A 17,112-nucleotide genomic window follows, 5' to 3' on the forward strand; every position below is an offset into this window, starting at 1 on the left:
TCAGTCCTTCAAATATGAATCCAAACTAATTTTTGGTGTCCTTAGTTACCTTCCTTAATCATTTTTCTTATCACTCTTTCAGAAGGTTTCATGATATAACTCATTAACTTAAATATCCTTATAATTTGCATAATTTTGTATGTCTCATTTATTTTTATATAGAGGGATTAGAGTACTTATCCTCTCAGACATTTTATTTTCAATATTAGGATGAATAATTTCGTAAGTCATTCAATACCCTACTTTCTTAGGCATTTTCATACTTCTATTGAGATATCATATCCATACCATTTAATATTTGTTTTACTTCTAAAGTTTAAATTCTCCAAAAAAAAAATTTAAATTTTTATACTCCTCTAACTAAGTTTCCTAAGTTAAGTTGATCATCTAAAACTTTATTAAAAAATTAATAAAAATATCTCTTCAATCATTCCTTTATTTCCTCATCCTTACTAGTACTTTATTGGATTCATTTTTAATACATCTTATTTAAGTAAAATCGCTTTTTTTTCTCTCTCTCTCGCTTTAGTTATTGTATAGATGTCTCGTTCCCCTTATTTTGTATCAAGCTGTTGATACAAGCATTCGAAAGTTTCATTCTTAATTTCACTACTTTTTTGCCCTCTTTCTTGACTACTTCATACTTTTTAAGTTTTCTTCGTAGTTACAAGTGTATAGTAACTTACAAGTTTTTTTTCCTACTTTCTCCTATATTTCCTCATTCCACCACCAAGATTCTTTATTTGGTTGTACCCATCCTCTTGACTCACTGAGTACGCTTTTCGCCAATGTCGTAGTCGACTTGCCATGTATTTCTCCTAACACTTATGCTCCAACCCTCTCTTTAACGATACTTTGTTTTCCATCCTTTAATTCTACCACTTAATCCTAAGAGTCGTGCAAGTTTTCCTTCTATTGATACAGAGGCGTGATTAAACACTATTATCCTATGTTGGGTGGTTAAGTTTTTGACATGGATTGAGTTTTCAATCTTTATAAATTTTTCAATCCCTCTTTCTAATCATAAGAAAGTCAATTTATGATTTATAATTCCACTTTTGAACATACTCAAGTGTTTTTCTCTCTTCTTGAAAAACGCATTAGCTTTTATAAATTCATAAACAATCACGAAATCCAATATAGCTTTTCCATCTTTATTTCTTGGTCCAAAACCATAACCTTTATGCACCCTATCATATTCCTCGTTTCTTATTTCTAAATGTCCATTTAAATCTTCTCTTATTAAAAATATCTCATTTGTCAAAAAATTTATACTACTTCATATAGGTCTTCTAAAAATCTATATTTGGTGTCTTCATCTAATCTTACTTGAGGTACATATATATTAATTATATTAACATATACTTTTGCAGTCATTATCTTAAGAATTATAATCCTATCTTCATTCCTAACTACTTTCTCATTTTACTCTTGCCTATGTAGCATAACTTAACACCTATGTTCTTTGCCTATCAATGTTCCATGTTTGATAGGTAAAATAATCAATATTCCAATAATTTCCATTTTTATCTAATCTAGAGTATGAGAACTCTTACATATTTAACATTACACCAAGTTCTCATGGAGATATGGGGTCTTTTTCAAGACATTGCAATCAAATCCTACGTGTTCCTTCCGAAGGACAATCTAGCATTAGCATAATAATTTGATGAATCCATAATGACATTGTCTTTATTTGACGCTAGTCGGCAACCAAATGCAATCACCCTTCATCAGAGCTGGCAAACTCTGAATACTAGATATGACCTGCATCATTGTCTGATCTGCTTCTGCTGCTGCTGTTTGCTGTTTTGTAAGTATTGTTTTGTAACATGGTGCACTAAAGATGAAGAAATTCAGGATTTACAAGACAGCATAGGCTAACATTACTGATTTCCAAATGAGAAGATTGCCACAAGAGAGAGTCAATTATAGTGCTTCAAAAAAAAAAAATGTTTATGACATGCACTATGACAGACCAAAATTTGAGATTAAAAGATTGCATAACTTTGAGTAGCATAAAAATTTGTTGTTCCATTGTTTTTGGAGAGGAATGAGCACCAAAAGTACATAAAGAGAGAATTACAATGAGAAAAAAATCAAATGAAATTAATGTCGCTTCTATTTTGATGCAGCTTCGTGTCATTCTATCAAATGACCAAATTACAAAAAAAAAAAAGGGTTATTATTGCCGCCAATGCATGGGCTATAGCTGTGTTGCTGTGGAGAAGATACTATCACATATGTGACCTATGTTTCTTCAGTGCTACTACAATCATGCCGAAGTTTCAGTATATGACCTAAACGATACAGTTTTGGTATCATATCATGCAACGAATTGAGCTTGATTACGAGCTTTTCGAGCAGGCCCGAAAAATATTTAATTCATATTCGAAATTATCGAATTCAAGTCATTCCAAACTATACTTCGATTTTGTTGGAATCAAGGTTCAAACAATTTGAACCAAACTCTAGCTCAAATTTTATTTCAAACAGAGCTTGAGCCAAAATTATTTATATTTTCGAGCTTCGAATCAAATTTGAATCATATATATTGTTCGAGGTCAAACTCAAATATCAATATTTTCATATTATTCAACTCCATTCGATTCGTTTACCCTCAAATGTCGTGTTGATACAATTTTGATACTTTTTTAAATATAAATATATTAATTAAAAATATTTTTATTAATATTTGATAATTATAGATGCTTATTATTAACTTATATTTGAGATGTTGAGTTTAAATTTTAATATTATATCGTAAAATATTTTATTTTTATTGAGCAAAATCGTTTTCAATTAACTCTCGTCCATCAAAAAGGTTTAAGTTATATTTAATTTAGATTTATTTTGATCAATTTTAAATTAAATTCAATTTATATATAAAATAATTTAATTTATTAGTAGTAATATAGTTTATAAAATTAGAATTTATATTATATTTAATTTGTTTATCTTTCTCAAAAATTTATTTCTTTAAAAAGTTTTTTTTCTATATTTATCCAGTGGATGGATAAAGAAGGGAAAAGGATAATTACCTTTAAAAAATTTTAAGATTTTATTTTTCCAAGGTTTTTTCTCTTTGTTTATTATGATGGAAGAAAAAAAATAAATAAAAGAGAACAAAATAGTAAGGAAGATAAAAAATTAATGGATAAAAGAAGAAAAAAATTAAGAAGGAAAAAAATTAATAGGGAAAAGAAATACCTATTTAAAAATAAAAAACTCAACCTCTAAAATAAAAAAATTGCGACTTCTGTAGCGAGTGTCGTGCCCCCGCGTAGGTCGTCGTGGGGGTCGCGACACCTCTGCAACCCTATAGAGGTTGTTGTGAGGTCGTAGGGGTCGCGATCACTGTAAGTTCGTCGCGACCGTCAGAAAGTTGGTACGGTATCAATGTCGATCAGCGAACAAAATGACAAATTATGCACATGCCAACCGGCATGACACAATTTAAATCGTTGACATCCACTATCATATATATTTTTAATAAGAGTTTAACTTCTCAAGTAGTATGAAATATGAATACAAGGTTCATAGTATATGCATCATAGATATATAAACAATTGGAGCAATAGAAAGCTAGTCACAAATTCAAGAAAGTTGGTTTGAAAGATTTCTCTTATAAATATAAAAAATAAAAATATAGCAATTCTACACAAGAAAGATCATATGCAAATTTTGATCATGCAGGCCATAGCAAATTTAATACAACTAACCCAAATATCGAATGTAGTAACAATTCAAAAATACATCTGAAAACAATTAAATATAAGATTTTAAAAATGTATGAGTGTAAGGCTTACATTGGAGTTACAACGTGCATATGCAGTCACAATAAACACAATAAGAACATATATATATATATATATATATATATATAACAAGTATTAAAAACCTAATAAAAATTTTAATAATATAATCTGAACCCGATTGAGCACAAAAAATTGCAAAATTTGGAATCCTTATGCAAGAAACTGCATCAATGACAGATGTATAAAAATAGGTGACCTTAAAATGTAAAATCCTATTAAATTCCTAATAATGTTTACCCTCCTTAGTGAAATGGAGCTTCTAGCCCATTAGCTCTCCAGACCGCATCCAAATCCCAAATAAACATGATAAAAGTGCAGGCTCTTGAGGTTTCATCCTTTTCAATAAAGGGTGCTTTTGTCAATGGTTTATGCTTCAATAGTATTACATAAAAACTAGAAAAATAAATCAGTTCATGTCTAGCCTATTCTAAAAGATACTCAGATCTTAAAACTAATAAATTAGTTTGGTTAATGAGCTAATTAGAGATTGAAGTGATGTTTCAGTGTTTGCATATATGCATGCACACATGTGATGTGGTGAAACAGGTACATATGTATATACAGCCACATGAACCATTTTTCAATATGATGGCTACACTAATGTGAACAGGTAGTTGAAAAATATCTATAAAAAGATCTGAATGCAACTAACAGTGAAACAAAATAATCTCACCTGGCAAACATCCACAATTATGGAGTCATTTCGAGATTTGTGATTTTTCCAACACTCTTCTGCAAATTCCACATCAGGACGGCCATCTGCATCTTTTGCTTCTATGTAAGGCTTACTTCTTACACGGTTCAAATCTTCATGCAACCCATCCAATAGAAAAGCAAGAAGTTCCTTGGTACAAAAGATCAAACCAAATGGTAGCTTAAAACAAAAATAGCATCAAGCTCTAGTCTACCAATGTACTAGTAACAGTCATGTCAAAAAGCTAACAGTCAAAAAATGAACTGAAAATAATTTTTTAAAACTAGAAAAAAAAAAAAAGCATTGCTCATTCCTCGACTACAAATCAAGGGTGTTATGGTTTCTCTTGTTTCTCATTTCCTTATGCCCATCAGACTAACTCCTTACATGTATGTAGGCCAATTCATCTAAAACCATACAAAAATGAACAGAGAACTAAAGCAAGTATGGGTTCTCAGAACACAATTCCTAAAATAGTTTCAAGAATGAAATTTCACTCAGATACCGTCTGATGGTTTTATGAAGGTAAGGTTATTCTCACATACACAATTTTCCAATGGAGTCAATTTTACAATCAAGGTATTTTTTTACCATTATTGAAATTATTAAGGGTTTTTAAGATAAAAAGCCAACCATGCATAGTTACACAAAGAATACTAAAAAGGATAAATGGCTACTTTAAAAATGTGGAATCCTCTTAAAAGACATGCAAAATCCCATTGATAATAAACGAAAGAAAAATCGATGATGACCAACTGCTTGCTTATTACTCAATCACTTACAACTTTCCATGCAGGAAGAGCTTGATAGTGCTATCATTGATGGCATATTAACTACAATCAGTTCTTTCTTAATCTTACTATTCAAGATAATGTGATAAGAATGGAATTTAGGGTGATTAACAATGCAATTACACTAGAATTAAATATGTGACAAAGACCAAAGCATGATGAAGATATTAGTTCATGTATTACTAAATCAATATGAATTACTTAAATATTTAGTATACTCATTTTGAATTGAACTACTAGCATTATCTATTAATTTTATAGATAATATAATAGTAATTGAGATTCTTAATCTAATATGTAGTTCCAAATTGTGTGAGAAGCATTAGAATGTTTTCGGAAGGGCAAATTTAATAAATCATTTAACAACTTCAAACTGATTACATCTTGCATAATTTTGTTACACTAAATATTAATCAACAAATGAATATTTATTGTAGATGCATACAAAGAAGAGCAAAAGACTACTTAAGAAGATGATCTAGCATATGTCCAATTTAAGTCAAATTTAAAGTAGAAAACCGAGGATAGATGCCATAAGTTCTAGAAAATTTATGAATAAAGATTTAGAAGTATTACAGATCAAGCTTGACAATGGATGTAGTTGTAGAAGTTCAAAGAGCTAATGAGCTATCTTGGGAAAGGAGCTCTGGGTTTGTTTGTCCCTCAACAAGTAAAGAAAATAAAGACGACGAAATTAATTCTAAGAGAGTTAGGAGTAATGATGAGGAACTTATTAACAAGGATTGGTTTTAATGATTTTTCTCTTCCTCATGAAGACTAATATTATGATTGTGAAATTGTAGTTATAAGTGTTCGCTTAAGAACTACTTTAGATCAAGGTTTGAAATCTCAAACCCTAATTGCAGTGTCCATCTTTAACCAAAACAATAAAATTGGAAATAGTGAACTATGGCATAGTTTGGGTCTTTTAGTATCATGTTGAAGTGTTGATGCATGGTACTGGAGGTGGAGAAAGGAGATGAAGAAATGAAGAGAAGACAATTGTGTACTTAGGAGCAAGGTTTAAAGTACAATTCCACATTAAAATTTTGGTCCCTAGTTGGAACAGCATGATTTCAGTACCATGGTGTGCTAACACTAGCAAGCTTTGACACGCATTGGAGCATGCTAAGATGTTTCTAAAAAATTAGTTTTGTTCTTTTAATATAATTTCATCTAGCTTATTTACTTATAAAATATAAGAGATGGTCAATTGAATTAGATTATATTTATATTGTATCGGTACTTGACATGTTTCAGCATGTGTACGCACCAAGATGAATTTAGATAAGTTTTACTATCCAATCCTCTTTCACTACATCAATTAGTAATTAAATCAAGTTTGAAATGTCGAGTTTTAATCTTTTGACTGAAACGGTATAGAACTTGTCAAAATAATTATAACTTAATATCCTAATAAGTTATTCATAATGAAATCAAATAATGATAAGTTATATATTGCTAAGTCATTGAATTTTTATTTGTCACTTATGATTAACTTTTACTTAGCATAGGCTTCTATAGCTTATAAATTAATTATTTCCTTGTAATTAAAATTTACTAATAGAAGGGAGCTTTGGCGCAAAGGTAAAGCTATTGTCGTGTGACCTAGAGGTCATGGTTCAAATCGCTGAAATAGCCTCATGCAATGCACAATGCAGGATAAGGCTGAGTACAACAAACGCTTCCCAAGACCAGCTTCGTGCACAGGCTATCCTTTTTTTAATTAAAATTTACTAATAATTTCTTTATATTATAATCAATACAACACAAATCAATCTTTTATCCCACTAAGTGGGATCAGCTATATGGATTTTTTTTATGTCATTGGGCTTGATCTCCTACTATATCGATCTATATTTGAATGAATTTTATCATTATTACCATTGCCATCATGTCTTCTATCCATTTTTGTATGTCCGCATATCCACCTTAATATCCTCATCTCTGCAACTCTCATCTTTTACTAATGTGTTCGCTTCATAGCAAACATTCAGTTCCATATACATAGTAGGTCTAACCGCTATTTTATATTATAATCAATAATTATAATTATTTATTTATTTATTTATGATTATATTGTTAATAATTATTGATAATTAAGAGTACTATTTACTAATAGTTATCAATAAATAATTTTATATATGCATATATATCTACATCCTAATAGTTTAGTATAACTTATAATTATTTATTTATAACATAATATATATATATATATAATAGTGATTAATTATAACAATATTTATTTTAATGTGCTTTAAACTAGAATCATAAAAGTTTAATTTTATAATCTTCTTCAATTAACTTATCTTAATAACATAATTCTAGAAATTAAAAAATAGAATTTTAGAGAATAAGGTAAAAAAAAAGCAACACTCATTCCTTGAATTCATCTTGACATGTCGTAGAGTACTAAGGTGTCAAGTGTTGGCATGAAATAATACTCATTGATGCAATCGGCATAGGGAATAGAGGAGAGATTACCTATATATATTTGCATCATGTTTTGGTAAGCTAATTTATCATAACAATATCTTTCAATTGTTAGTTTTTTTCCTCTTGCAATGTAGAATTAGAAATAATGTGTTTCCTTTTTGTAGTATGTTTACTTATAAAGTTATATTTGATTGATCAATATTGTTTGTTGCTATATATATCTTAGTTATTTTAATTTTTAATCAATATAAATATTTTTCATGCGGATTTCATATTGCCTCACCTACCTATATGTCATATAGTGGATTGACCCATGCCACTTGGAAACACCTTTTGAACGGATTGATTGGACATTTTTCTCCATAAATACATATGATTAAAATGTGTATCTCAAATCACAAATAAGAGTTCAAATTAAAAGTATTCCCTTGGTAACATTGAACAGACAACCAGATCTATAATTATAACAATGTAACACCAACCTGAGAATCATGTTGGTTATAACCGCTAAATTGTGGAGCAAACCGAGCAAGCTTTGCCTTAAATGCACGTGGAGCTAAAGATGTGCGTCCAGCTGACCACAATTTCCTTAGTAATTCTCCAAAAACAATTGCAAGTTCGCCCTGTTGGCTCACAACAAGTGTTAGAATGTGCATGGGGCAATCAATTTAATAATTTATATGCATTGACAACTTGTGGAAGTAATTATCTAAAAATAGCAAGCCACATACTTGCATTCCCAAGGGATTTTCCTTGTTTATCTCCTCACTGTAATCTTGTAGAAAATAATTGACAAGAGGAGGAGTATGCACTAAACACTGAAGAGCGCTGTTCATGAAACATGTGTTCCCTAGATTATGCAGTCCTGTCAGTCCTTGTCCATCAACTTTCGATCCGCTATTTGAAGCATCATCATTGTCCTCAGAATCATGCAATGAAGTGTTATAATTACTCCCATGTAGTAAATTGGAGCAAAATCCAGTTGAATAGCTGTTAGATATTGTAGGACCACCAGCAATAGTAATGGATGACCTTGATGGTTCCAATGGAACCAATGCCAATTCATTTCCAGTTGAACTTAAAGTTCCACTGGAGCAGTGACTATTATCATCTTGAATCTCCAACAGAACCTATGTACATTCAGGGGAAAAAAGGCATTGATTAAAACTTTCATATGGCACAAATATCAGTCATGTCTGAATTTAGCTATTAATACAATCATATTGAACCAAGGCACTAGAGAATAAAATGAGGAGATAATGACTGAGCTATCATCAAATAGCATAGGACATAAATTTAAAAAATAGATTAAAAACATGTAGAATTATCTTAAAAGAGAAATAAAGACCAATAACCATTCAGCATTCTAAGAAACCTTTGATGTAAGCAAGGAAGAATCTTCTTGCACAGCATAAGAATAGATCTAGCAAACATTCACACAGAAATCTATAAAGATGACATCCAGAATGATAGTCCCCAAATCAACAATTAAAGATAGAAATCCAAGATCATACTGTCTCATAGTATTCTTCAATGACTAATCACTAATCACTAAGAAGGAGAGGGGCAACTTGAAATTATAGACACCAGAGCAACTGCACTGATCAACATAGAACTATAAGTGTGTTCCATCCTAACTTCAGCATGCCCTTGGATGGTAATCATGACCAAATGCCTGATACCATTTTGAAGAGAGGTGGAGCTTATTAGACTTCATATTAACTAGTCAACTATGAGGAGTACACCTTGGACTGTCGGATAAAATAAATTGCATTGTTTCGGAAAAAAAAAGGCAAAGTCCAGTGCATCTCTGAAAATCAAGGTTAGTCAGGCACTCTTTATACAGTCATACCCGGAATGTAAGTAGAATGCCTTTTTTTCATAAGTAAGCGATGAAGGCAGAATTTAACCCTAAGACGTTGTGCAACACCAGCAAGCCCCTTTCTTGTTGAGCTAACTGGCTTCTATCCAGAGAACTCAAAGTGTCAATTCCTTGGGCACTCTTGACATGGCAATAAATGCAGAATAAAAATCAACTGATGGAAATCTTATCCCAGTAAGATAATTTACAGATAAAGTGCTGCCTAGCAACAGCTCCAGATGTATGTCAATAATTCTAAAACCCTAAGACAAGAAATGGACAAACAAACGAACAAACAAATAAAAGAATGAATGAATGCACTGCAAAGCTAATTTGCATAGTGGTGCATGCTTTAGCAGCTCCAGCTTCATAAATTACATCACAGAACTTCATAATTAGAAATAGAAACAATCATTATTTCCACAACCAAAGATAACCACATTGTTACATATAAACAATTGAACAATGTCAACTAAGATATGATAATCACGAAAAGTATATAAAAGTAACATTCCCACCTTATGGTTCATATACAACTGAGCTTCCTCAAGAGTCTGACTAAATTTTGTCAGCGGTTGATTCTTACAGTTGTTGAAATAGTCCCATATGCAAACCTTGAGAAAAAGAAAATAAAATAATGAACTGAGATATAAGCTACAGAGATTAACATTGTACAAATATAAACAAGTCCAAATTTGGAGGGCATACCTTCTCATGCTCCAGCTGAAAAACCATGCATATCATTGTATAAAGCTCAAGAACTGAAGCCTGAAATTGAGCATAGGAAAATTGTGTAATAAGAGTCAGCACCCCAAAAATATGTTCTGCAAGGACAACCTAGTTTATACAAGATGTGACTTTGTCACAATTTTCCCCCAAGCACGCACCGCAAAAATATGTTCTGCAAGAAAACCTAGTTTATACAAGATGTGACTTCGTGACAATTTTCCTCCAAACACGCACCCCAAAAATATGTTCTGCAAGAACAACCTAGTTTATACAGATGACAACTAACAAGGAAAAAATTGATTAATTGGTTATCTCAATAAAGCTGCCATTTACATTCTGTCCATAGAAGCCAGAGAAAGTTCTAGTTCTATTAACACTGAACTTGAGATTTTTCTCTAAATATGTTTGCATTCATGTGTGCTGCAACTCCCTTGGATGATTGTAACATCACAAAATTCAAATATCTACAAATCTAAATAGAGATATCTTCTTTTACTTTATGATAGACAGTAAATTGAAAGTGAAACTTTGCCTAAACTGGAATGCATTCATGTGCCAATCTGTAATTCATTTGGATGATTATAGCATCAGCAAGATCACATATAATCTAAATAGGAACACTTGTATTACTAGCTATAGACAGAACAACCTCATATCTTGCATATTATGTGCTTTGGCATTCCTTTCTAGCTGCCGCTTCTGATTTAATATAGAGATTAAAGTGTTGCATTAAATAAAAACCTTTACCATACCATGAAAAAATGGGCAGGCCACTAAAGTAATTCTTAAATGTATTTTCAAATCAAACTATTTTTGGGGGAACACTTGAGATATATGGAATAGTTTATGGTCGCTAACTGTACATCTAGTGTGAAAAGTAAAGAGGGCAGATGATATTTAAAATACACGTCATAATCTCATAATTGTTAATACCCACTTCATTTGAGGAAAAATAACATTTGAAAAAAAAAATGACTGATTATATTTGAAAATTTTTTCTCACAAAGAACTTCTAGAATTTATATATAACGACCAAAAATCCCTCATAAAAGATACAGAGTTGACTAATGGTTTTGACTTGTGATATCAAACTTAAAATTTGCAAATGGAAAAATTAGTTCCCAATTTTTAAATAGTGAAATTAAAAAAAAAAAATCAGCCTTTAAAAACAAATAAAAGAATATTTGTTGTTAATTTTTTTACAAAATTGTACAGTAAAATTTAACTTATTTTTCATAGAAGACTTGGTCATTCACAAATATAAGGAAAATTATATGAGAACTGCTGGGATTTACTTTTTCTGTAGGTAAATCTTAGGTGTGCAAGGCTCCCCACAGCAAACTGAAGAGGAAAGAGGTTCGAAATAGAAAATCATACTTGAGTTCAACTTGCTTAGTCAAAGCTTTAAAGATAAAACTCAGCTGTGATCAACTAATTGCAAGCTTGCAGCATTACTGTTAATAAGTGATGCTCCAGTACAAGCATCAAGGTTGATCAATCAATCACTTGTGTGCATAACTTCAAGTCATGAAGATTCGCTCCTATTTTTCTGTGTAATGGCAAAGGCCTCACTTCATTGCTAGAAATGGTGAAATATGGTACAAGCAGAACAGCCATGAGACAAGTTTTGATAACAATAGTATTATGCAGGACAATTGGTTGCTCTAGACTGTTGCATCATGCTTTATCCAAATTCTGGTGTCCAAAGCCATCTCATTCCCCTCTTGTATATTGTTAACTGTTTGCACTTGGCTAAATTTGGCATCTAGGTAGGAATCTAATAAAAACTTATTAATTGCTTTGATCAACTTTGCAGTGATTGTTTTGTAATCAATGGATTTGAATCAACTAAAAAAGGGCAGCACGATGTAGCACGATGTACAAAGTTCCTGCTAATATGGGTCCCGAGAAAGGATCTATTATGCACAGTCTTACCTTGCATTGCAAAAGGTTGTTTCCGTGACTCGAACCATGACCACCGGGTTACACCGCAACAATTTAACCATTGCACTAAGGCTCTCCTTCAATGGATTTAAATCAACTATGGTTTTAAAAATACACTGCTTTTGAACACATGCGTGGCCACCTTGGTGGATTTTGAAAGAACCGGACAGCAACCACATATGGACACATATTTCATATGTGGGCTACATGTGAAACTAGAAGGACCTTATTTGATTCATGTGGACCAATTTTTTTTAGATAACATTAACTTAAATATTTATTTTTGCAAGTGATAAACCCTTTCATATTTAATTGTATGCATATTACTTCTATATAAATATATGGTCTATGTTATATTATCATTATGAATTGATTGTTATATTCATGTGTTTTGCATTGTGCAATTAATATATATTTTCTACAATTATGAATTGCATGCACTAACAAGCTTATATCAGAGTAACTAGTTTGGTTATTTTATTGATATAACAATTTTAAATATCTTTAATATTAACCACATATGCTTCAAATATACCATTATGTGAAGTGAGTTATCAACATTTCTGCTACATACTCTTTTTGAAACTTGGGGGATCAACAATATCTTTCTCTTTATTGAGCTTGCTTTTGACAAGTTTCCATTTCACACATGGTAGCCAGGTTCTATTTGGCACACATGGACCAAGTATACAAAGTTAACTTGAATAAAAATATGTCCATAGTGGCATGCACATAGACTTGTTCCCGTCAAGTTGGGATTCTTGAATCAAACAAGACGAAGGCTGAAGAAGGAAAAACGTTAGATGAAAACAAGCAAGAGGGCATTGTTGCCTAGGAAGTTGAGCATGTAATACCAAGGAAAATTATTTGCCTTTGTATAATTGGGAGGAAAAAGTGGAGAGGAGAGGAAAATAATGAAAACCTAATAAAATAAGTGCTTAATTGGGTTATAAAATAAGTGTTCTCACATTATTTTGTTGGTCGATGAGGGTAAAGAAGCTAGTTCATGAATATAAGATTAGGATAGAACCTCGAATATTCAAGCACTTTCAAGAAAAGGACTAGAATTAGAGAAAAATAATAATAATAAACTTCTAGGGAAATAGGTTGAACAAAGTTAGAGAAACAATTATTCATGTTTTTAAATCTCAAGTTGTATCTGTCAATAGTAAAAAAATTTGTTTCACTCATTGATCTACACACAAGAAGTTCTAATAACCTTATATGCATGCAAATAAGTCATTCCATAGTTCCACCTTCATTGTGAGCTCCATCTGAACCTTTCATCTTAGTGCAAGCTCTATAAGGCCTTCTCCATCTATAAGGACTTTGCTTCATCACAAGTGTTTTTTACCTTCGTCACGAGTTTACTACAACTCTTTGCCAAGCCTGAACACCTTTCACAATCCACTTCTGAGCTGCAAGCTCCTTCCATGACTTAAAACTTTCAATAAAGTTTCCTCCACATTAGAAGAACTAGCACCTCCCAGATAGGATAATATAGTACTGAAATTATACCATTCTAGAGAGAATCTGAGATTTTGGAACAAATCCTTAAACATAATCTAAGTTAAAAATTTAGTATACTAGAAAAGTTTTAAAAAAATTTTAAAAAAAATATCTTGTTGCTTAAGAATTATAAGGATAAAGATGTCAAAGTTAAAAGATTTAAAAATAGAATTATTGTGCAAAAATGATTTTATGAAATTAAATATTATAAGTGCCATGCCCCTTTAATGGAATTGAACTATCCAATTAAAGAGAACTATAAGAAAACCTAGACAAGATCATTTATGCTTCACCTATGACTAAAAAAAATACTCTTGAGAGATTTAGATATACAAAGATGCATATCGAAATTTTGAATTGAGTGAAACAAAGAGAATGGTGCAATTTTAGATTTACATCTTATGATTCTGTGATTGTTAATGCTTGTTTTGGGAAGAGAGATAAGCATTTTAGATTTTCTTCTTGTAAATAAAATTATGTATAAAATTATAAGGAAATAAAATCTTCGAAAATTCCAAGGAAAATAGAATTAGGACTATTAATGATTAACTTAGCAACACCAACTGATGATCTTAGATATAAATCTCAGATGTAAGAAGAAAATATTTATTTCTATAACTAGAAGGCAGAATTTACAAATGATAATATGACTTTAAAAAGATTAAACAATAAAACAGTTTTGAATGAAGAATATTATAATATTGATGTAATGTGGATTATGATGACTAAAAAAATCAAGAACATAGTGAGATCAACTTTAGGAGAGTCTAAAAGTAGCAGTAAACTATAAAAGAAGAGTTGGTGGTAGTTTGTTTCAAAGCTTAGAAAATTGTAAAAATAAACATAATTTTAAATAGGTAAAAAAGGAGTTAACTAAAAGAAAAAGTTTAGATACTTTATGATAATCAGGAAACCGAGAGAAAGATAACTATAGGAATGCAAAAGCTAGATGTATACGAGATGAAAAACAATCAAATTTACTGATGAATTGACTGAAAAACAATCAAATTTTCCCTTTAGAGTAATAAAGGGAAAAAAAATATTTTATAAACTATTTGATGAACATTCTATGAATAATTTGGTTTTTTACATCTTGAAAATTATAATAAATTTAGGAATCATCAATCTGTTCATAGCAGTAACTATTAACAAGAATAAAAATGTGTTGTTCAAATTATGGAGGCATCATGCTGTTGAGTCATACTATAAAACTTTGGAAAAAAAGTAATTAAAAGGATAATAAGATAAGGCAACCATTTTAAAAATGAATTCAGTTTCATGTCTAAGAGATCAACAAACACTATATGTTCGATGCAACATATTCAATAAGACAACTAATGGAAAATATAGAGAAAAAGGTTTTCCGATAGTACATTACAAACAAGAAGGCGTTATTAAGGCCTTTGATAACGAGGAAGGAGATAAAGTTCTCGAAGGCAATGCATTTGATGTGGTGGGAATAGCAGCTCCTCTCATTCTTGGTAAGGTCATGGAATTCAAGGTTAACAACAAAGAGTGAGAGGCACCATTTACTGATAGATTTTTTATGGTGTCATCACCAGTAGCAAGAAAGGGATGGTGGTGTTAAAGTGGGGGAGGAGGAAGAAGACGTCTCTAAGTTTCCTACAAGAAAAGAAACAACTAGGAAGACAAAGAGAACAAACAAACAAATCATAAAAATTATTAGAGAAAGATGGAAAGGAATAGAGTTTTCCAACTAACCACTTCTTTAAAAAGAAGGAAAAGAAGATAAATTTAGATTGTTAAACCCGAAGAAAAAACACAAATCAAAAATAGCTTTGAGAAGAAAGAATACTTTCAAATTTTTAAAGTTATATTTGAACTCCATTGACTTAGTAGAGAAAAGACAAAATATATGAAATTTAAATTTGATAGTATTAGACGTAGCAAGGCAAATGCTAAGCTAGGAGATGATAAGTTACCTATAACTGAGAGTTTTAAAAATCTAGGATTGTTTTTACAAAAGGATTGAGATGGAGATGTTTCACATATGATACAAGTAGGATGGTTGAGATGAAAGATGATGTCCGGTGACTTTGTGATCGAAAGATACTTCTAAAATTTAAAAGGAAATTTTATAAAATTGCAATTAGACATGATATATTATATGGAGCTGAATATTAAGGTATGAAGTAAGCACACGAACAAAAGATAAGAATCACATAGATGAAATTGTAAAAGTTGATGTGTGGACATACGAGGATAGACACTATAAGAAACGAGAACATTAAAAAAAAAATTGAGATTGTGTCTATTGTGGAAAAACTTCGAGAGATACATTTAAAATAGTGTGGGCACGTATTTAGGCGCCTAATAAATGATTTTTAGTTAGGCGATATGATACCATGACAAATACACACATAAATAGAAAAAGAAAATTAAAAAAAACTTGATTGGAAATGATAAAACAAGATAAAATTATAAATGATGATATAATAGGGGATTAAGTCGAATAGCATAGGAGGATCCATATAGTCGACCCCACATAATGGAATAAAGATTTGACTGCTGTTGTATTGCATGTGTTGCACATGAAATGAGATTTCTGCCCAAACAAACGAAAGAAATATAGAGGAAATAAGGAAAGATTTTATGGTATTTTCCTTCCATCTCTCTTTTTACAATGACAAAAATGAAGGGAAGTAATGCTAAGAAAAAAAATTTAAGACCTTACTTCTATCTGTGTTTCCTTTCCTTGTATAAAAATGGCCTAAATGGGAAGCAAAGGGTTAGGTGAAAACAAGGGAAGAGTGAAGGACAATTTGATTCAAATTATAGGATAAATGATGGCTTGTGCCCACATGATTAGTGGCAAGCAATAGTGGGTGTAGATAATTGTAATTTAGTCTTCTTTACTATTGTAACTCCTTTCCCTCTTCCTCTTCTCTCTCCAGAAGATTGTTGTTCCCTCCACTTACCTACAACCTCTCCCTCTCTCTATTGATGAGAGTGTATGTTATCATTGAGTTATATGTGTATGTAGGATATAATATTCTTCAAAATCAGTAAAATTGTCTAACCTTTCAAGAATACAAGTATATATTTCTACCCTCATTCCAACATATAATGGTGTTTTCTTTCATCATTGTCAACCCAAGAATTCAACTAGTATAATGCGTATAAAGTAAAGTAATATGAGAAACTAGAAGCATAATAACAAAATTGAGATTTTTTTTAGATATTCAAACTAGGGAACAAGCAATGAAACTATCTATATCATCATTTTTTTATTATTTTTTTTTTATGATTAAGATATGATGGTATTCAAGGATTTGAGAGCAAAATAATTAATGTTGAAAATTTAAA

General features: G+C 30.9%; 1 protein-coding gene across 1 annotated transcript in view; it reads right to left on the reverse strand.

Annotated features, from left to right (window-relative positions):
* LOC121981433 (ubiquitin carboxyl-terminal hydrolase 9-like) overlaps positions 1-17,112 on the reverse strand; it is a 35,617-nt gene that overhangs the window by 12,960 nt on the left and 5,545 nt on the right. Inside the window, exons 4-8 of the mRNA XM_042533948.1 lie at positions 10,312-10,371; positions 10,122-10,217; positions 8,474-8,872; positions 8,225-8,365; positions 4,492-4,662 (exon numbers count right to left, since the gene is read on the reverse strand). Coding sequence (XP_042389882.1) covers positions 4,492-4,662; positions 8,225-8,365; positions 8,474-8,872; positions 10,122-10,217; positions 10,312-10,371 — 867 coding nt within the window. The remainder of the gene's footprint in view (positions 1-4,491; positions 4,663-8,224; positions 8,366-8,473; positions 8,873-10,121; positions 10,218-10,311; positions 10,372-17,112) is intronic.

The sequence above is a fragment of the Zingiber officinale genome, chromosome 5A (assembly GCF_018446385.1).
Source record: "Zingiber officinale cultivar Zhangliang chromosome 5A, Zo_v1.1, whole genome shotgun sequence".
Classification (NCBI taxonomy): Eukaryota; Viridiplantae; Streptophyta; class Magnoliopsida; order Zingiberales; family Zingiberaceae; genus Zingiber; species Zingiber officinale.